This window comes from Ornithodoros turicata, chromosome 4, assembly GCF_037126465.1.
Source record: "Ornithodoros turicata isolate Travis chromosome 4, ASM3712646v1, whole genome shotgun sequence".
Classification (NCBI taxonomy): Eukaryota; Metazoa; Arthropoda; class Arachnida; order Ixodida; family Argasidae; genus Ornithodoros; species Ornithodoros turicata.
This window is the reverse complement of record NC_088204.1, coordinates 10,892,995-10,915,706: the sequence shown is the minus strand read 5'-3', so window position 1 is coordinate 10,915,706 and position 22,712 is coordinate 10,892,995. Positions and strand designations below refer to the sequence as shown.

At 45.4% G+C, this 22,712-nt stretch overlaps 1 protein-coding gene across 7 annotated transcripts in view; it reads left to right on the top strand.

The window, feature by feature from the left end:
* LOC135391015 (gamma-aminobutyric acid type B receptor subunit 2-like) overlaps window positions 1–8,090 on the top strand; it is a 351,059-nt gene extending 342,969 nt beyond the window's left edge. For 6 of the 7 annotated variants that reach the window (XM_064621081.1, XM_064621080.1, XM_064621079.1 and 3 more), the window contains 2 exons: window positions 3,884–3,937; window positions 6,121–8,090. In XM_064621081.1, coding sequence (XP_064477151.1) covers window positions 3,884–3,937; window positions 6,121–6,398 — 332 coding nt within the window. In that variant the 3' untranslated portion in view covers window positions 6,399–8,090. The remainder of the gene's footprint in view (window positions 1–3,883; window positions 3,938–6,120) is intronic. The other variant, XM_064621077.1, reaches the window with a different exon arrangement.
* Window positions 8,091–22,712: the final 14,622 nt, after the last annotated feature.

The following is a 22,712-nucleotide window of genomic DNA, read 5'->3' as shown; positions in this document are numbered from 1 at the left end:
TCTGAAGAAGGCTAGTGGCCATGACGTGCAGTGTACTTACCGTCTGTGTGGTTGGCAGATGCCACTCCTGTGATCGTCTTTCGAGTAAACGAACGTTACCTTGCCGCAATGCTGTGCTGTCTCTTTGAATCCGACTTCTTCATTAATAGTTCTCACTGGAAGGATAACGGATCACGTATGGTAGAAATACGAAAAATTAGTACGGGAAATTTCAACGGATTTCTGATATCCGTTGCAAATTCATGCATCGGTCCGGAGCTCCTGAACTCCTTTTACACTGGCGCTGTCAACTTCCGCTATGTCATTAACTTCGGACTCTGACTACTTTTGGGTGGTGTTAAACACTGTCTTCAGTCCCCGTGTGGTGTTGTCAGTCGCGACTTCACCTAATACGTATATCCGATTCTAACATACCACAAAATGTCAAAGTATTGATCTAACACGCTGCTTGAGGGCCATGTCTGGCTCTGCCCTGTTTCTCTATCTGGATGTAGCCAGCCAAACCGTCAACAAGAAGGCAGTCCATATTCATATATCGCCATTGTTCGGTGAAGATATGCCGGACGTGTACGCAGCTTTTTGGCTAGCTCCTTTCCAGACGAAATGGTAGATGCAGGCTCTCTGGAGGATGAGCTCCATAATGTAAAAGCCTTAAGCTCTAACCGCATGGAGTGTATTTTACAGCCGAAATGGGCCAGCGTTGTCTCTGCCGAACCGCGCGGAACGTGAGCAGAGCTCTTCCAACCGCATGCGACGGCATAGGCGGTGACGGCGGGGGGCTTAGGGGCCTGAGCCCCCCCGGAACTTTCCTAGGGGGGGCCAGCCCCCCTCAGGGAAGTCTACCCAGCTGACACTCAAGATGAAAGTTTCGAGGGATATCCTAAGAATCGATCGCGTGTTGCATGCGAGTGATGATGAAAATCCTGTAAAAGTTCGTCTCATAACGTCACAACACGGAATTCTTGATACCCTGCCCAACCTCTCTGTAGGGGGGGGGGGGGGATTGCACTCGTCCATCTTCACGTTTCAAGCGTTCAACATCGTACAATCGTACACCACGAATCAGGCAGCCATGTTTTCTGCTTATGTGCCGTGCTGGCCGTGTAGGGAGGGCGGTCACGTGCACTTTCCTTTCGGTGCTGACTGGCTGGCCCGATTCCGCTCCGCTCGTCACTGCCGAAATTTCTATCCCGCCAGATATGAGCGTTTCGGCTGTGTGCCTATTGTTCTGCCGTTCGGTTGCACGCTCCGCTTGAATTCGGCTGGCAAATACGCTCCGTTGGCGCCTTAGTCTGGGCACACGGAGGGACGACACGAAGCCAATTCTCGATCTTAGTGTAGTATGGTACTTTGTATTGTACTTAAAGTACAACGGGTGCTAGGTACTTGGTACTTTACTTCAGGTACAGTTTTGAGGCACATTACCGATTACTGGCCAGGATGCCGTCGCATAATAGATGAACACCGCATGATACAGACGAACCAATTTTCATAAAGTGGGCTCATGTCGTGGGAACCGAGAGCGCCTCTATTTCGGGTCAGTGGGAAAAGTTCTCTTCGCACGAAGGTCGCATGAGAAGGCTTCACCTCCTGCGCCATCTAGTCTCTTTTTTATCTTGAATCGGAGATGAAACTGACTCGATGTCGGGAACGCTCGACACCGCGTTTCAGCGAACAGCGGCACTAACAAGAATTTCGTGACAACTCGTAATCTCTAATCAACATAAGTTAGAAGTATGGTTCCCTTATTAAACCAACCTCCTCCTTGTTTATTGATGCTTTTTTCCCGTGAATGTTATCACTGCCGCTGCATCACAGGTGAGAACCTATTAATAAATAACAAATTGGGCTATCTATTGGGAGTTGAACCGATTAATCCGACCACAAACTAAAAAAAAAAGAGTAATATGGGGAGTAATTGCAGCTTCTATATAGTTCCCTAGGCTGCAATTACTCCCTATGTTAAGAACCCTAACCCCGCAATTTACTCCCAATGAGTGCAAATTGTCACTGAACTTCGCAAATGGTCTTCCGAGTGCAACAGTCTACGTAAATATGTGCTCTTGGTTAATTTGATGGCATAAGGCTGTATAACTCAGGTCAACTTAGCAATTTTCCACTCACACAGAGGAAGAAATAGTTAGAGGTTCTTTCCCGCGAAATTGTACACTCTCAGAAAAAAGGGTGGAGCGGTTATACCTATTAGGAGGTAATATTTGTCGCGTATGTTGTGCCTAAAAGGTTGCAACGTTCTGCCTGCTACCTCACTCTTTGCCACGAATGATAGGGTTATCACTTCCGATTCGGTGAGTGAGGGGGGCGTACGCCTTTTTGTATCAATTTGGATGTATGATAATTGCTTTTACCACTCTTTTACACCCTTTCTCAGACGCTATGTTGATCTGGGTGGTAACTATAGAAGTTACCACCTTTTCACACCCTTTTATCTGAGAGTGTACCCTATGTATGTCGCAAGATTTTATATCACTCGATGCATGCACACGAATTATGTAACCGGGACTCCTTGAATAGAGCGTGAAATGCAGTCTCCACTCTGTGACATTCATTTACTCCCGTGCATTTACTCCCGAAAGGGACTATTTTTTATGGCAATGCATTTAGTCCCCAAAAGTAGTAAAATTCCTCCTTTGCTTCTTAGAGTGCATGTGGCCACTCAACTCCGCAACTCAACTCCGCAACTCAACGTCATTCATCTATGTACAGGTACAGGTGCAGTCTAAGGGGCGAAAGGGGTAATTTCCTTTTCGGGACTCTATGCACGGATGCTTATGCGGAGTTCAGGGACTACTTGCTGTACTGGGGAGTAAATTTCGGGCTCGGGAGACTAAAATGCGGAGTAATTGCTAAGGAGCCACGGAGCTCTTTAGGACCTGTAGGAAGCCAGATTTACCTACTTTTTTTGTTTTCCTTAAAGAGTTTTTGTGTGCGTTGCTTATGATCGGTATAAGCTACTTGAAGGTATCACACTGTGGTCGCATTTACAATATCATATGTCATAAGTCATATCAGAGTCGAAGCATCAAAAAGAGACTTTCAATGTTACGTATCGCAGCATCGCGTATAACTGGTTAAAGCAATACGTTCTCACTGTTTGGATTTTGGCCCGCCAATACATTACAGCTAGCTAGAAAATTCAGGTTGTAATTCAGTATGCGCCAGGAAGCGGGGTGGATTACATCTGATACCAGCAAGGCAAAACAAAAATTACGTACGGAGTTAGCTATACGGCAGATATATTGGTAAACTACCGACGAAGGCTCCCAAGGGTGATCTATAAGTGCCCCTTTGACTTCCCCGTTTGAGTCTCGATACTGACGCAAGGCGTTAGTCTAAATCATGACCTACTAGATTATGACGACTATGTCATAACCGGCAATCCCTCTGAGGAACACGTCCGCACAATCCGCTAGGGGCGCTACTCATCGACCCGCGAGACCTACATCATGATTGGACAATGGAAATTTGAATTTTGAACGCGTAGAAGCGTGCGAACGACTACCGTAGTAGACGACAGCAATAGCTCCTATGAAAACGCGTAGAATGATGATGATAATCAACTTTAGAATGAAACATCGTGGGACATCCACCACTTGTACAGAAATAGGTAAGCTGAAGCACGAAGTACGGTAGAAGTTGACGAAGCAATAACCGGGCCGGTGAGTGGCGCCACCGCTAGCTTCCAAATGCGGCGCTGGGAAGGGGTGCCTATGACATGGTTGCTATAATCTAGTAGGTCGTGGTCTAAATATCCGTAGGAGCAAATATGCGCATGCCTTTTTTGTTGGAGTGCACCATCATATGTATCACACGTTTACCGTCACTTGAGTTGTTTGAGAGTGTGCGCACTATGTATCCTCCACAGAACTGTCTCCTCTGCTATCCCCTTGCGAAGTGAACGAAGACTATCCGGACGACCGTAAGTCTGCCATTCCAACACGGAAAGCACCTCATTGGCTAACACAGACGCACGTCGCTTTCACTGCTTAAACATTGCTTCTTCTCTTCTCGTCAGCTTCCTCGCATTGAGTGAGCGAGTATTTCAACTGCATCGAAAGGGCGGAGCATGCGTTGCCCACAATAAGGATATGTCTCGGACTATCCCTTAGCTTGGAAGGACACTACGCCGGTCACCTTTTTTTGCGTGTTAATCCTTGTTTCATATCCCACGTCGTGAAGCGAATTCAAATGAGTAAAACCTATCCAGCCCTCCACGCACAGATTTTGAATGAGTGAAGCAACGGAAATAAGACACGAGAAAAATTTGTACCCGTTTAAAGTCTTAAAAAGCCTTAAAGCTTTATAGGGCCAACCAACGTCGACTGCCATCTAGGTCCCTACCGGTTGTGAGAGAATAGAGTGCGGTCTCCCGAGGACCGGAAGATGTCCCTGTGAAGAGCTACCGCACATTTTCCCTTTCCCCTCCTGTCGCGCCTCAAAAATCGTGACGGTGCGGCTGCAGCCAATCACGACGCCAGATGCCAATGACACGCACTCTCACTTCTACAAAATGGCGGCGCATCGTGTGCGCCTCCGTTTTTCTGCGTTTTTTCTTTTCTCTCAATGAGTTGGAAGTATAGGGTAAAGTAAAAACTTAGAGTAAAACTTACATTACGCTCCGTTCTGATGCCCTCTCCTTCTAAAATGCAAATGTCGTGCACGCTTGAGCACCAGGGCCGTTCTTCGTTCATGTACTGGAAACTGCAGTGCATACGTACACGTACGTTTCTAGGGCATACACGCTTCCTTCACTTAATATTAACACCTATAATTTCACTGTTGTAATAATGTGTATGTTTGCACAAATTCACTGTCACCGACACTTGACGTTTCACACTGTTCGCCCACACTTGGATGTCACTGCTGCATCCGGTTGCCTAGTAAGCTTCGCCAGCTCAGCACCCTTCGAACCTGCTACCTGCTGGAGTAGGCACCGTTGGCGTCGCATCTTTCGTTTTCAGTAGCACAGGTTGTCATTAGAAGACTATAAATCGGAGGACATACGCTGCCAGTTTGTTGACGGCTACGGCTTCTAATGTTTCAATGTCCCTGTTTGTTTGGCACCGCACATCACACAGTCTGTGGTTTACTAGTGCTGGAATTTATTATCAGCCTGTAACTATTTGCAAAGTCATTTACAGTTCCTTTGAAACTTACTATGTCACTTGCACGTTTCACTAGAACGTATTCCAGTGTCGTTGCAGAAAAGAACATGCCCCCTGTAACCTGTAAACGTTCCCTGCTCGTCACCACAAGGAAGAATCCCATAATTCTGTGCAACCACCATTGCTTTGGTTACCTCACATTGCGCAGGCATCGATTGTGATGTAATTGTGTGATTTTTTAAATATATTATTTGCCGTTTTATATTCCTAACTTTAAAAAGTATGTAACAACTGTCTAATGTTAACACTGTCTAAACTGTCTAATGTTAACTGTCTAACAAATGTTTCTATGTTGTCCCGTTTGCCCTCGCCGTACGTAAGGAAATGTCCGAATCATAACGCACTTTCGACAAGCTAATTGTATACGCAAGAACAAGCATGTACGCAATGGGCAAATGCCCTGATGCAGTTGCCCTCGTTTCTGTTTTGTTTTTGTTTTGTTTTGTTTTTTTGTCATTCAAACAACGTTCTCACGCGACAGTGAGTATGGCGGATAACTATACACTCTAAGAATAGAAGAAAAAAAAGAGACTAAATTCCGGAGTCATTACAGCTTATAGTCCCCTAGATTTCAATTACACCCCATTTTTGGTCCCTTGACCGTGAAATTTACCCCTGCAATACTTCTAGTCCCTAAACATCACATAAACGTTCAGGCGTTTAGTCCCAAAAGGGACTAATTGGTGTAGCAATGCATCTAGTCCGCGAGAGGACTAATATTACCGTCTTTTTTTTCCTTCAAGTGTAGCGCCTAGATATGTATGTACACCAATTGATCGGTGGAGAGTATATAGAGTAAGAATTTAACAGTATCTTTGTAACCTCCTTTGTTTCTTTCCTCCAATAACTGTCCATGTTCTCTTTCTCTTTTACCCTCCTCCTTATATCCCCGTCGCCCCTCCCTTTCATTCTTCAAACAACCCTCCTCCCCCAACAGCGGAGAGCGATTCCCTCCGCGGCGACCTACGCAGCGCTGGCGTCCGGAGACGAGCCAAGAGTCTTGGGGCCTTGCGTGGTCCCGCGGACGACCGGTCGTCGTCCGAAGAGGGCCGACAGCAGACGGCTGCCGTCGCCATCATTGAGCGGGGCGACGTCCCAGAGACGTCGGCACTCCCGCTGCCCTTTCTGCCCTTGTTCAGCCGCTTAGTGCAAGACCGGACTGCCCTATACTCGAGCTATCCATCCATAAAGTGTGATATCGTCGAGTATTTATGAGGATGGCTGCAACGCCGCGCCGCACAAGAACGTGACGTCACTCGCGTCCTGGCCATGTGAGAGGGAGAAGGAAAGAGCAGCCAGTTGCATTCTCTCAGTGGGGCTTCATGAACATTCATTCCGTTAGTAGTATGGGGTAAAGGCGGGTTGGAGCATCGCTGGGTGTTACGTACAGAGTTACAAGTAAAAATAGGCGAATTTTTTGTTTCTCAATCTAATCGAATATTGAGAATTTTGTTTCCGCTTCTCGAGCTCATTTCTTACCTCCTTCCGTAGGTTAATAGAAAGGGTGCAAAAGGGGGTCTCCATTTTACTGGACAATAGTTAAAACTGCAGCGCACTCTGCGAGTACTATCCACTTCACAACACTACAAGAATGTGATTAAATGGGACAAGTCCTGTTATTCACTACATTCAGTTTGCTGGTTCCAAAGAATGCATCAAATTTTAGTTTAAACTTTCAATTATTCATAAAGTTCTGCTTTATGCAAAAGGCAATACCCCCTGATCTGGTGTTCTCCAGCACATGCAAACAAATTCGATATCACATCGCTAAGTACGCAAGGTTTATACTGATATAAGCAATCCCGACGTATGTGCTGCTCTGCCTGCATCACAGAGGCACAGAAAATAGATATGTAGCATAAGTAATTTTGATATTTTGAAGGGAAAGATAGAGCAATACTTATCAACCTGATCAGCCTGTATCGCTCTTAGTTTTCCATATTAAATTCGATCGTTTTTATTAATTTAGCGTGCAATCTGACATGTTCCTGCATGGAATACGCGTCAGGTAGATTGATAATTCAGGTTAAATCTGGTCGCTGACACAAAGCAATAACAAATACTGGTAGATGCTACGAATTGGTAATTTTAGTGACACTTTTATTGTTTGTGTGTTTTATGTGGCACGACGTGCTTTACATGAACGTAAGGGCACTACATACTACTTACATAAGTATTATATAAACAAGAGCTAAATGAGATAGAAACTAGTGAAGCGAAAGTATGCACGAAAATTCGATTTCTCGCATGTTACTTTCTTGGAAGCCGCTCAAGTTGTTACTTAACCGCGAGAGAAGAATCAGCTGGCAACCTTGTACATCCCTCCCAAACATGGCCGCCACCTTGGAGGTGGCATCACGCTGAGATCAAAAGAACTTTTGGTAATGACGCCACTACTTGCGTGTGTGTTATCTCCAAAGTAAACTACCAAATAGTACCAAAGTGTGTGTGGACTAAAACCTAACAAAAGAAAAACGTTCGACACAGTGGGCAAGAAAGCTACAAAGACAGCAAGCAACATTGTGCACTTTTTCACTTCCCCCCGAAGACTGACTTTACGTTATCCGGCAGCAGCAGCAGGAAGTGCAGTGGTGTTAAGCCCGTGGTTGGAAAAAGTGTTGGTGATAGTGACCTACGGGTTGCGAGCAAAGCCTCTGACTGGCATGTGTGTTTCGTGTGTATGTGACACGTCTTTCATTGTTGCCTTCTGTTGTTTGTTACATAGGAGTCAACATTCCATTTATTGCGCCCGTGCATAATTCCGTTTATATGTTTGTCCTTTAATGTTAACTTACATGAATTTTGCCTATAATTCCAGTGAGTTCTACAGTTCCACGTGCTGACCTTTATATGTGGACAGCACACAGCCAGCAGAACATTAGAGGTGAGCACGTATATGGAGCATGGTACGAATTTCCAGCAATGATCCCGAGACAACAAACATTGTTGTGCTGTGTCCCCTTTTAGAGCACACCTACAAAACTTGGCATCTTTTACGGAACCTTAAGAGAGGCACGTGCTAGACTGCCTGATATTTCTGGGACCGTAGATCATGACATGACGTAATACCGCTTCATGTCACATCTGCAGAACTAAGCCCATGCTGCGTACCTCTAACGTTTTCGCTGGCTATGAGGTGTCCAGTACAGATCAGCAGTATTGCATACCGTTCTGTCAGTTCCTACTCACTGCACATGATACTTGGTCCCCTGAACAAGTACCCTTTATATCAGTGAGTTTCGTACCCTTACAGCAGTGAATGCTCATCAGAATTGAGAGCCACGAAATAGCTTTTGTTTTTCGTTTTCGAGAGTAGTGACCTGCTTTCTTTGCAACGGCATGGTGTTGCCGTTAAGTTTTAGTTGTGATATTTTGACATCTTACCACTTGCCCCTTTGGCAAATGTAGAGGAAACGAATCCGTTTGTACAGAAGACATTTCCACACTTATAAAATATGAATCACGTGCCTAGAGCATCAGCACTGAGCACAGAATCGAGTGGTTTAGTGAAGAATGCCTGATGAAAGAAGCTCACAAGTGAATTTAGCAGGCATAGTCGCCCCTTTAAGTTGTGCGAGAAGGTTCCGTCTGAAATGAAATCAGAACGGGTAGAGAATCCTCGTACCGGTTTTTAAAGGGCCACTAAAGTGAAAAAAAATTTCCTTGTGGAATGAAAAATGCAATTGCCTCAACACAAAAAAGGAACGGCACTCATTGGTTGCATTGTTGGTGATTAAATGAGCGAAAGAAGCAGCAATTTAAGCGTTCTCTCTCTCTCTCTCTCTCTTTCCTTCTCAAAAAGCGCGACAATGCAGAGAGGCCTCTGATTGGTTTCCTCAAACGGTCTCCGTTCGTTCGGATTCGTTCGCGCTGGATTGTTTGAGGAGACCAATGGGAGCTCGCTTCGCATTGTCAGTCTTCTTGGGTGGGAGAGGAATGAAACAAAGCGTGCATTGCAGTTTCTTTCGTTCATAAATCGCGGACTACACTGTTGAATCTCGTCGAATCCCGTTCTCTTGTGTTGGTGTCAAAGTAACGACATCCCTCGTTCCTTGAGGAGAAATATTCGCACTTTAGTGTCCCTTTAAACGATAATTGCTAAGCATGACCATCAGTATGAGTGGCAGTAGGTAAATGATCCTGTCAAGTCTGCATAATGTAGGCCTAATAAACGTGCGCAATATTAGCATTCATGAGCGGAAGCACCACAACGTTAAGAACAAAATTGTGCGCTAAGGATACATTGAAATTTGCAATACAGAAGTTATACCCAACGGGCACTGTGTGCACTTCGTTACTCAAGGATATATATATACCTCTATGCAACAAGTGTTTCACTTCAACGTACAAAAATTTAGATTCTTTGTAACCGCAGGAAACACAATGTAAGCTTCTTGTTCCTTTCTTAGGCAATGACAAAAGATCGACTCAGTGTGTTGAAAGTAGGGTTAGTTAGCTGTAGTTCATTCTAAACATAGATGGGGGACGCAATAACCAGCTTGAGCATGTCCTGTGTTCTTTAGTGCGCCCCCCTTCTACGTTTAGAAAGGACAAAGATAATTTGGAATGTGCGTAGGTCAGAGACTATGAATTATGCTTGAGAGGGTTACTCCTTGTTTGTAATTAGCACGCGCCAGTACATACAAGAAGACATTAGCAGTGCTGCAGTCAAAAGTGAGAGATAAGATACGTGGAATTCTCGGAGTTCCGTAATTAGCATCCTAGTAATGAGTGTAATTGGTTATCAATACCGACAGTGCTTGGCCTCTTATGATTATGTTCCGTTATGAAAGCCCGCCTCGCGATGAGTCCATAATCTAGTTCCACGTTTCACCGTGAGTTTAGCAACATCTGAAAGGCGCTAATGGCTGCGGTACCGGAGGCATTGTGGAGCTCCCTGCAGTTACTGCACTAAGCTCGCCTTACAGTATCGACACTGATGGATACTGGTGTGCACAGCAGATATCACTGGGCATATAAGTATTTCCAGGAGAAAACATAGAATGCGTTCTGTAACCGCTACGCGGTGTGATTTCCTTCTGTTCTCTCAGATGTTATTTGAAACTCCATCAGCTCTCGATCGCGCATATATTGAAAGACCCAAAATGGCGACCACCCTGCCGCGCACCCCACGTGATCGTAGGGAAAAAAAACGTTGTCGACACTCTAAGCGAAGCTTAGTCATCGTACAGATTAAACACAGGAACTGATGCTTCTGCAAATGAACATTGACAGTGGGTATAAACTTAACGCTCTTTCTGCGTGGAACCACGTGTGCTATATCGTCACCAGGAAAGGTACACAGAACAGTGCTGCTGGACACCGTGATCAAAATAAGAAAATAAACTTACCAAAAGCTAGGCCTAGCACGACGACCTTTCGTCCGGTTTCCTCTTCCACTTTCTTATCTAGAGAAGAATTGTTGTGTGTCTCCTCCGTTGCACAAATTGGTCGCCCCGGGTCGATCACGTTAGTCTTAGTGAGAAGAATACGGCGTCTATGGCGTGGAGCCCCTGGGGGTGGTGGTACCGTTATTCAGTTTGATGCTCCAGGGGGCCGGATGGGAACGGATTCTTTTCCGTCTGAAGATATTCCCAGGTGGGCTCTGTAGTAAAGGCTCTTTAATGCCCGCTCGTCAGAAGCTGTAATATAGAGTAAACGGTGGTCGGTAAATGTAAATGGTCGGTTAATTCTCTATTGAAAGAAAAAAAACAGAGCTCCAATCTTCACAGTCTTACGACTGATTTCGCTTGCTAAAGAAAAAGCCTAAATGGCACTAACCTATCCTGGGTGCACAGCTGTGGAAAAGCCTAAGCTGTGCACCATTCAGTGGCACTTTCTTGAGCTGTGCACCATTCAGTGGCACTCTCTTGTGGAGGTGATGGAGGAGATCGACGCTCGCACCTCAAGGATAAACCTAAAATAATAGAGTTTTCAGCATTCAGACTAATCCTCTGCTAGGATCCGATGAGCCTACCTCCTACACCAAAGGGGTCGGCTGGATCCCGAACTGACGTCATCCGCCCATCTGGAAGACGTCACCGCAAGAAGGCTGCCCCTTCTGGCCCCACGCCATCGCTGCAAGCTTCACTTTCAAATGTACAAATGCAGATCCCGGGTGGCCTTTTTGCCGCGCACATTCGACAAGACCTGTCGTCCCCGCTATGAGTTGCCGCCGCCCGCCGCGGTGTGGCGCTGCCAGTCACTCTGTACATACAGTATGGCCCAAATGTTCAGCTACGTCTTTGATACGGTTTCTAAAATCGAAAGGCACAACCAAGTATGTTACGGAAACCGCAGCACTCATAACAAAGTTCCGAAATGATTCCGTAGTGTAGGATGTACTTATGATCGTGTTCAACCCAAGAGCGGCAAATGGAGAGTGGAGTCGTGAGGACGTAGGGTGATGCGGGTCGCTATTGCAGCCAATAGGAACAAGCTTAGGGCGGGGCTTAAGCCTGTCGTTCTTAGGTTGAACACGACTATAGGCGTTTCTCCCGAAGCTTGTGTTGTTATCTGGTCAACGTTGAAGACACGAGAATTTTCGGGAAAAAAAAAGATATACGTTCTCATGTTGATGTTGTGCAAGTATGGTGAACGTTAAATACAGGACTGCGTGTCCGTTACGGCTGTGTTACATGAAAGTTGTTATTTGAAATCATGTACGAGAGTTCTTTTTCTACTGACGTGGACGTTTCGACTCCTGTCTGATTTTGTTCTTGACTCTGTTGCATACTTAGTATATTAGAACGTGATTAGCATCCGCACTCACTGAAGGTCATCGTATGTATGCTATAGTAGACGAAAAGCGGGAGTGCAATATTATTGACCGAAAAGCTCGGCTACAAAGCTCCTATGCCACATCGCAGGGGCATTTTTCAGAAAAAAATGCGTCCTTTTATCCGTGGGTATCCCTTAGAACAGGAACATTCCCGGCACTTTACCCCGCCCAATTATCTTACGACACGCCCTCCCACCCTTACCCCACCCCACCCACCGCAAAAAAAAAACTGCCAAAAGGCCAAAAAGTCTGAAAGGTCGGTAGATACGAATGTCGCCCACGCCCACCTATACGGAATCTCAACACCGCTCTGAGATGACATGAAATGAGACCAGATGAAATGAAATCCCTGCCAGGCTATATCTGCGTATATTACGTATATTTTTTTCTAACGTCAATATTCTAGACACACTCTCTGTATTAATTCCTCCGTATTAATGAATAGGTGGACCACGTTTTGATGTCTTTTACCTTTGTAGCCCCGAGCTCGGTGTGTTGGTCATCACTATCGGTTGGCAATCACGAATCAATAACGAAAAATGACGTAAACTCTGAAGACAGTTATCAGTTTCATTTTGTCATATTTACGTTAAATTTGACTGCTTTCCAAACAACGGTGCGCTATTCGATTGTAAAAGCGGCGGGTAATGGTCTCTACCATTGCACACTCACGAAAAAGCTGGAAGAATTGGGCATCAAATCAGGCTTGAATGTCACTCGCGCTGCCTTCATGCGTGCTAAATAATCAGTTTACGTTCTTATTCAGTTGCCCTCCATTTTGCGAATAAGAACAGCAATGGTGACAACGCTAACGTGCTAAGCTGTTATATAGAAAGTACTCACACTAAACTGGACATCAGCGTTCCCAATATTTGGAAAATTGCCTAAATGTTGAAGAATGTTGCTCTTATACAGCTGTGACAACTCGTTTGCGCTTGAATCTTGAACAGACACGAATTTAATCATAGGCAGGTGTAAAACACCTACTGCAGGATTGCAAAGCTGCCAATGTGGATGCCTTCAAACAAAGGAAAACAGTTATTATTTTGTTCAAATTACCTGGTACCGTCTAATTACTGTCCTTGAACTCGGCCCAAGTAACAGTTGGTCCTTTATCGGTGTAAATTTAAATTTAAATGCCTCACCATTACCTGTTCAACAACACCGATAGAACGTGTTTGTATGTGTTTTAGGGGGTGTGGCTCGGCACTTTCTCCTTTTACAAAATTTTCTGACCCACACCTTAGTCCAAAGTAGCATAGGAAGATTCAGTTAGAGGTAGACTGAACCGTAGACAGTGACCTCCATTATATTTTTACCTGGACGTCAGAATAGTCTTCAGCCGTTGATTGGCCTCTAACTTACTTTGTCCGCCAATCATAGACGAAAGACTAGCATGACGTCGGGGTGACGAATTAAAATGTGCGGCCATTATGTTAATTTCGATAACAATTATCATTTCGCTTCCTCGTCACATTATTATTATTATTATTAATGTTCAAGTTACGATTAGCAATGGGGTTCTGTCTGCATTTTTAAGGTTCCCTCAAATGGGCTAACTTTAACGGCTTCCTGTCAAAATCCGGCAACACTTAATTGTCATTAAGATTAGGACAACGAAGTGAAGGAGAACGGTAAGAGAGAGTAATATTTCGGGAATTTGTTTCAAACAACCCTGTGTGATGCCCTCACTCTTAATTTGTACCTCCCTTTAAAAAAGAAAAAAAATATATTATTTCTGCAACAGTGACGCGGCGTAACTCAAAAGGTGCGTTGGTGACGCATATGCAACAACAACAACAACAACATAAACACACAAAAAAACTATAGTGTGGTGGTTCTTGCTCAAAAACCATTGTGTGTCCCACACTGATGCGCGCCTTTTTCTGATGATGACATTGATGTTCTGTTAGCAACTGTTTCTGCTCCCAGGTTCCACACTGCGAGTACAATGTAGAGCTTCAAGTTGATATAAAGGACTCGAAAATATATTGAAGTTTCTAAGGCCTAACGAGTCTCTTCATTTTTCATCTTGTTTACGTCTTGGTCAAGTCTAGCTGCCTGGACTGTGAAGACAATTGCTACGGTTTTAACTCCTGAAGTCACATGTCTGGTGACGGATATTGAAATTGGTGTGTGTTGCATTCCTTACCTGCGTTGATTTACACGACGATGTCGTACGCAAAATTTCATGCCTCTTAGTGTTTGACACAAACAAGAAGAATGAACAGCATGCTCACATCCCATGTTGTAATGGCAGGACATCTGGGTTGAGGAGGGGGGTGGGGGCAGAGCACGCTGATGTCAGTCAACAAACTAAACTCTTTTTACTTCGCTCGTATCCAGTTCTTTCTTTCTTTTTTTTTTCTATCAGAAATTACGCGTTCTTCTTACCGTTCACATTAAACACTAGAGCACCTTCTCTTTGGTGTGTCTTCCCACATGCAGCTATGAAGTAACATCTTGCTTCGAACTCACTGAACTCCCACGTACATTTCGTTATTATCATCAGCGATGCGATGACTGACACTATACCAGGGGCATGCTCACACCAAGACGGCTCTTGCCTCTCTAAGACCATGTGGACAGGCGACGTCATGAATCACTCGTCAGTCGTCCCCCGCGCGAATCGCCTCCCTGCACCTACTGCCGACACCACCTAGATACAGAAAGCCTTCGCGCTGGTCCACGTGACGTAACAATTAGGAACCAGCCAATTTGGATCGTGTTTTCAACGGCCGTAACCAATCACGAACGTGCGTTCAACGGTCGTGGCCATGGAGAAGAACCACCGTCGTCTACGAGTTGTGATTCAACGTCCCGGCGTACTAAATGGGAACACTTGGAAATAAAGCGCGAAAGGGTCTCAATCTTTCTCAAGACTGATTTTCTGGGAAGCGTCTTGCACTTTTTGTCTAAATATTTAGGTCTGCAGGTTCCAGGGCAGCTGCAATCATTCGCGGGTTCTTGAATTCGCAGAACGGTGAATCGCAGTAGTAGACGAATACTGACTCTGCCCGACTGCCCAACAGTCTCGGGCTGTTGTACCAACGGTGTTATCAAGAGGAGACAGGAGATCACTTCTGAATGAGCTCATTCAGCCACTAGCTCGCCAGCAGTGGAGTCGGGACATCACTGACAGGTCTCTCATGTATTCTGTGGATCCCACTATGTCCTTCTCAGTTCCTGACCGTTTACCACGCTATTTTACGTCCCTCCTGCACAGGCTTCGTCTCAACGTTGCCTTCACTCCCCAATTCAAGTGCCGAATCGGATACTGTGACAGCTGCCTATGCTCCAAATGTGGCGTTGAAGCGAACATTGAGCACGTCCTAATAGAATGTAAGCTCTACGAAACGGAGAGGCGGCAACTCTGTGCTCAGCTGAGTGGTGCTAGCCGACAGACGTTCAACCTGGCTGCAATTCTTGGCCCATGTCAGAGCCATGTCCAACACCGTCGAGGACTTCTGATGTTCTTGGAGTTCCTCTTGGCTACCGGCTTGCTCCAGACGCTGTAGGGTCCACCCCTGCATCTCAAGGACCATTGGCGCTTCTTTCATGTGCTTCTTCCTTTTGTGCGACGTATAGCGTTGCGCAACCAGACGACGGGAGTTCGAGTTGGACTTGCACATAACTTCATTTTCATATTTCACATCTCATGCTTCTCGTGTAATGGGGTAGGGTACTGCTCTCAAGCGGTGAATCACCCCAGGCCATAGTCATGATTTAGTTGTTGTTGTTGTTGACTCTTAATTGGAAGAGGAAGAGGGGGCAATGCGCAGGCTTTCTCTGTCCAGGTGGTGTTGCTGCTACTGTCTCCCATCGAAGACGCAAAGACCGTTAGAGTCCGTCATCCATCGCCTGCGACTCAACGTCGCTTTCGCTGCCGCTTTCCTTCATAAGATAGGTGTCGTTGGATCGCCGAACTGTTCAACTTGCGGAACCGTGGAGAACACCGAGCACGCGTGCTGGTCGCCTGCCGACGCTTCGACTCTATGTCGGCAAACACTGCAGAACGCCCTTGCTACACTTGACAGCCGACCTTTTTAGTGTTCAGAAGGTATACTGGGGAGTTGGCCAAAGCCGTACCAACAACCTGCGTTTTGTGCCCTGGCGAACGTATACGTTTCCATTTATTTTTATTTCTACTTCTAATGTAATCTAATCTACCAAGACGGCTCGATGAGCAAAGTGTGCGCAGGCGATCTTTGCTTCTCGCAAGGTATTGGCTAACAAGCCATTCTCAGAGCCAATTGTTAGCCAATGGGCTGGAGAGTTCCATGGGATAGATTGGGGAGACGTGCGTGCCCGCGTCGCGTTGAAACCGAAAGCTCTTCCACTGTTTCGCCGTATGTTCTTCTTCTTCTTCTATTTCTTCTTCTTTTTCTTCTTTGTCTTCTTTTTTTTTTCTTTTTACTTTTTTTTTTCATCTGGGGTTTGTTGTAGCCAAGAGCGAGGCAAAACGCCGTGCCACCAAACTGACAGGACACCGGGATATCTGTCCCGCCTAAATCGGTACGTCTGGTCACTTTCCGTAAGGATGAAGTTCAGCATCTTCGCGGACGTCACAATGGTGTGGGACCTAGAAAAAGATTATTGGGGACCGTTTCTGGACACATTATACGGGTGCAAGATCTACGGTGTGTTGGTTTGTTTTTGTTTTTATTCGCTGCGGGTCTTTTTTTTTTTTATAAAAAAAAAGAAAGACAAGTTACGAGAACAGCATAGTTGCTGTTTTTCCAGGTGTGTTACGTGGCCGGTTCCCTGGCAGTTATAACGGCTGTTTTGACTGCCTGTTACGCGGCCATATTTACACTACCTACTTCGTCACCAATTTCTTTGCCCGTTTGTTTGACAGCAGAGATGTTCCTGAATACGTAAGCGAGGTTTCACGTTCGGGAAGCGTACTGTTCTCTCACGAGAGATTCAGACGAAGCACGGACGTCATGCGAAACTTATACCGCTGGCGCCTCGCCGGGGCGAGCGACGACAGTAATGCTGCAGGGAGAAACTATAGAGCAACCACGAGAACCCTGACCGTGGAGAAAGAATGGATGAAAACAAAAAAATAGTTTGCGTATCCTCACACCACTGGTAGCATTAGGCAGTCCGACTTTTTTGGTGTGCGATGAACTCTCTTTTTTTCTTTTTTTTTTTTTTTTTTACTTTGGCTCATTTTTCGTGAAACACCCTGTGTAAGGTCAAGATGTCAGCCAATCGCCGCGCACAATTTTAAATACAGACTTTCTGTGGCTACCAATGGCTGCCCATGCGGCTCTTGGCGGCTTGTCTCCATAGCTACGGCCGTCGAAGCACGGCGGCTATTGGCGCCCTTTATGACTGTGTCACTTCGTACTCTGCTTTGTAACAATGCTTTCAATAACACTACTTTCGTAACAATCAGGCTTTGTTTCTTGGTGGTGCTGACTTGACGACTTGGCCCTGCCGCCGCTGTGCCCGGTTACGCCACCGGTCACCGCATGGAAAGCCGGTGATTGACCGACGTTCCTTTGTGCGAGCAGTGTCAACGCTCAACACAACCTATACACTCTAAAAACAGAGCTTCACCGCATAGCACGCTGTGCGCCAACCATTGCCACGAATGATAGGGTTATCGCTTCCGATTCGAGGAAAGAAGAGGGCGTACGCCTTTTTGTGGCAATCTGGGTATATGGTAATTGCCACAAAAAGGCGTACGCCTCCCTCGCTCCCTCTCTACTCTCCCCGATGAACTCGTGCACCTCACCGCATCCCCATCCTTCAACCTCCTCTATCCTCCATCCGTCCGTCCTTCCTTTGTGTTTTGTTTTGCTATGCATTTTCTTTTTTTTTTTTTTTTTTTTGCTATAGTCGTGACGACGCCCACTTCTGTGTAGCCAACAACGACGAGCCTATCCTGCCACCCCCCCGCCCCCTCTGTTTTTAGAGTGTAGATACAGAAAGCCTGCTTAAATGCCTCCTCTAACTGCTTGGCACGTAGACGTATAGTAAGTCAGCCAATCGCAGCACCTAGCCAAGATGTCATCCAATCTCCGAAGACGATTTTGAACCGCGGGCTTTAAGTGGCGTAGCGAGAAAAATAGTTCGGGAGGTTCTATGGGGACTTCACATGGGGGAGGAGGATTTCGTCCTCGTTTCCCTCTCCCAAATGCACTACCCAAGGTACATTTCGTGGGGTTGAAACCCCCGCCCCCCTGGCTACACCACTGCAGGCTTTCTGCGGTGGCTGCCCAGGCATCCATATTGGCAGTGTGCAGATGTGCACACTATGTAAAGAGAGCAACCGTCTTGTTCTCAAGAGCCGAGAGGAGGTACACGGGGGAGAGACAGACTACGTACGCTACGCTAGCTTAAGCACCACGCTGCGTAGCGCTTCCGGAAAGAAAACCTTGGCCTTGTACTTGATCGTCAATCAAGAGGCACGTGGTACGTTTGCCGACGCTCTTTGTCTTTTGCGATGACTGCCATATTTCGATTTTGAATACTCCCAATCTGTTCACTTAGTGTTATACACTCAACGCGCATTTTGTGCACGTTCCCCAGGGCGTCAGTCGTGACGTTGCCCACATCTGTGAGGCCGACAACGCCGATCCCTTTCACCACCACCACCACCGCGTTTTGTGCAACACTCAGCAGCAATCAGTAGTAGCATAAATGTCCACTGGGTCATTTTTCGTGATGTGTATCCACATCGGCAATTATAAAGCGTGCGAAAGCAAAGAAAGAAAAAAAAGCACTCCGGAACTGTGCTCTCTCGCCGGCCATGACAGCTGCATCAACGTGAAATAACGGGAGCAAATAAATGACCGTCCAGGAAAGCAGATGAACTTCCTTTTCACTCTCTCTGGCGGCTGCGTCAACAGAGTCGCTCGAACCTGTACTAAAAACCCCACAGGCTCACCTATTCACTCGTTGCAACGTCTCTGTTCCATCCACTACAAGACCAAGGTACGTTGCTTTCTCATATGGTTATATATGGGGATATATGTTATAAGGTAAGAGTAGCGAGCCAAATATTGGCTGACCTCTCTTAACACTTAAAAAGAAGAAGGCGGTTATATAGTCGGTGTGTTCCGTACAATCTTGCATATCACCCCATTTATAACGACCCGGCGATGGTTCCACTTAGTCGATTCCGAAACAGGCTAATGCCCCAGTGCGTAGGTAATCTTCGTGAAAATCTAGTTTCGCTATCGTAATTTTTCATCGAATTTGAAGTCCCCCCGAATTATTGTCAACGATTACGGGAAACTATAAAAAAGAAATATTTACAAAGGATGAATCTCACTAATGATTCGTATCGGCATCAACAAATATATCTCGCGTAACGAAAATAGGCCAGTACGTTCCCTCCATAACAACACGTTTGTTGCCCCTTTTTCTCGAATAAATGCATTCAGGTTTCATTTTTTTTCCGCGCACAATAACAAACTGGAATGCACTAGCGTACGAGATAACAAATGCTTCATCATTACATGCGTTCTCATCAGCCATCGTCCCACAGTAGCTGTAAAGCCCTTCCTCTTTATATGTTCTGGTGCTTGTTCTAGGTTCTCATTACGCTCTATTCTATGTATTACTGTGTTTTAATCTTTTCGTCGTTTTTGTTTGCTCTTCATTTATACATCCAAAACATTGTAGCCTGTTCCTGCTACGGTCGCCAAAAGGCGATTAGCAGTATATAATAAATAAATAAATAATTTATTGTAGCATTATATTAGTACACATTTAGCGCAACCCGGCCATAATTACACTACTGTGGATACCTACTGCATTCTCATTCGAGCATCATTATTTCGTCATTCCACAATGTGTGCTTGACCGTCAACTCCACGAGTGAAGGGCCTGATTCTGCGATATCCGGGTAAAGCGTAGGGCTTCGAACGTTCTGACCCAGATGAGCACCACACTCTTGGAAATGAACTTCACCGCATAGCGAGCTCCTAGCCAACCATCATCTCGAATAATATCATTATCTGCCTTTTTGTTGAAAACGGGAGGCGTACGCCTTTTTTGTGACAATTATCAACAGCATAAGTGTCACAAAAAAGGCGTACGCCCCCCGTTTTCAACAAATCAGAGCAGATAACGATAGCATTTGAGATGATGGTTGGCTAGGAGCGTGCTATGCAGTGAAGTTCATTTCTAAGAGTGCACGGTACAAACGTGCAGTACGCCCACGGCGAAATTAAAGCGAATTATTCCCTAAAAATCCCCGTATAGCAAATTCGCAATTTATCAATACCACGAAGTGGACCAGTTTTACGTTTCCCTGCGTTTGCGCGTATTGTAATTGGATCAGAGTTCCGGCCATTCCCATTGGTAGTCGTAAGCACGTGACTTCTCTCGCGCTTCGTCACTGGCGGAGAGACGTGCCGTGACGTCAGTTCCGCATGAGTTTCGGTATTCGCAGTTCCGGTTTCCTATTATCCCCTATTTTATTACCCCCCTTTGCTGTAAAACTTGTCATACAGGCTCCTATCGATGCAAATAATTACACCTTAGATTTATCCGGAATAACTTGAGACGAGGTGTCGCTTCCCCTTTAAAATGCCTTAGAGCCTTACTTTTCGCGTTATTCGAGTACTTCTTGTATTCTAAACTCGAGGAAGCTTCCGCGCAAATAATAATAATAATAATAACTGCCGAAATTTGTTTGTAGGTTACACTTTCTCTTCCTCTCCTTATCTTGTTGTCCATTTTTATGATACTAGAGTTTACGTACGACAATTCTTACCTGACTCCGCATTTATTCTTTCTTATGCTATTATCAGGAATGGAGCCTGTCTATAGTACCCTCTGGCGATGAAACACCCCATTCATTATCAGCAACATAAACTTGTTGTTATTGTGACTGTCTAGAACGCCGGCCTGTCCCCCTGTTGACGGTAAAATAACATGTTTGGTGTCATTTAATAGCGATCTTTTAGTACATAGGAATAACTTTACGAAAACGATACGACAAAGGAAGTTATCAAACCAAAGCTTAGCAATGTGAAATCACCCGCTTCAAAGAAGCAGGGCGATTGGCTTATCATCGCGATTGGCGATTAAGGGTGAACGCCTTCCGATAAACTAAAACTCGCTTATAGGTAGCGTGTTACTTACAAATACAGGGCCTCACAACAATCACACATGTGATACGTCGCTCTAAAATATTTTGATTGGTTGTGAAAATTGCGATTAAATCGGTTCGGGTGACGCCTGGTGTGAGACGGCCCTTATCACCTTGTCGGTGTCACCCAGTCTGTGAGACGACCCTACGTCATGATATGGGCAGATTGTTAGTCTTCTTGTTTTCTTTTTCCTTGCGTGTATCTGTGTGCACACAATTTGTTACATTAATTTTCTGTTACACAGATAAATGTGGCTCTTTTCATTGTGTATCAGTTTGTAATTTCGTACATGTATCAGCTTACAGATTAGGTGAAACATCCTGTATAATACTAAAGTGATAAAAAAATTCTAACTGGCCACGTACTCGCCGGAGGATTGTGGGACTTTCTGCAATTACCTTCTGGTAAATTTTGCCGCCGTTTAGGGAGGCTTTGGACAATTTTCAATTCCATGAGAGAAATTAATTTTGGTCAATTGAATTTCGAAAATTGCCAAGCGAACCTCACTTTTTTTAGAAATATGAAGTCCTGCACGGATAACCGCAGGCACGAAAACGATGCACAGTAAAAACTATGCACAGTTTCGCAAAAGTCGAAAAAAAAAAGTAGAAATTACACTTTAGTCCCGGCTGCTTGATTTTTGTAAAGAAGCGCGCGCCAAATGTGCGTCCAGAGGAGGAAGTGTCCCCGCCTTCGTTTGTTTTGCCTTCTTTGCTTCTTTGTGGTAAGACGGTTGTCACCAGCATCAAGGTCAAAGCGGGGGAAAGAAAGGTAAAACAAGAGGCGGTAACACTTCCTCCACTCCCCGCCTCTTCAGTGCGCTCTTCTTTGCGACAATCGAGCAGGCGGGGCAAAAGCGTAACTTTTACACTTTTTTTTTTCGACTATTTCTGTTGCGGTACTGCGCATAGTTTTTGTTGAGTCTGTGGTTATCCGCGGCTTCCTGCGAATTTTGTTAAACAGACCGGACGTTACTCACGTGATTGATTAATTAATTTATAGTGATAATGACGCTTAAATGGTGCAATACTTTTTTTCTAGCCACACGTTGCACGTCGGGAACAGTGTTGGAGCTTCATTGAAATATCCATGGCAATACTCCGGCACGAAGATCACCCTCGCTAAGACATAATCGGAATCAGCCGTACGCATTATCCGCTTGTACCGCATGCAAAGTACTAAAACAGTACTAAAACATGACAACAGGATACCGTTTCCCTTTCTTTGAAGGAAACCGCGGGAGGCTAGCCCACGAGTGATCAAAAGCCAGAAGGTTGTGAAACTCGGTCAGAAATGCATGAACAGTGGCAAGCTCTGTGTTGTTTTGTGTGTCAATTTTACCTATGATTTTACCTTGTCATATCATAATGCTCTTTCAGAGGAAAGATTTAAACGTCTGTCAGAGGAAATTAGGAACTGGCAAGATGGTGGCATAGTTGTGACGCTTATACGAATCCCAGCTTTGCTACATCCTGCCCTTTCCTGATTTTCGAAATACGGCGTTTGACCTGCACGACCTGCCCCGCCGGAACAGCCTGGGAACAGTCACCAGTCACCCTGCAGCGTCATCTAAAAGCGCGTGGAAGGTAGCGCCATGGAGAACGGTGAGCAAAACTCCTTCTCGCTTTAGTC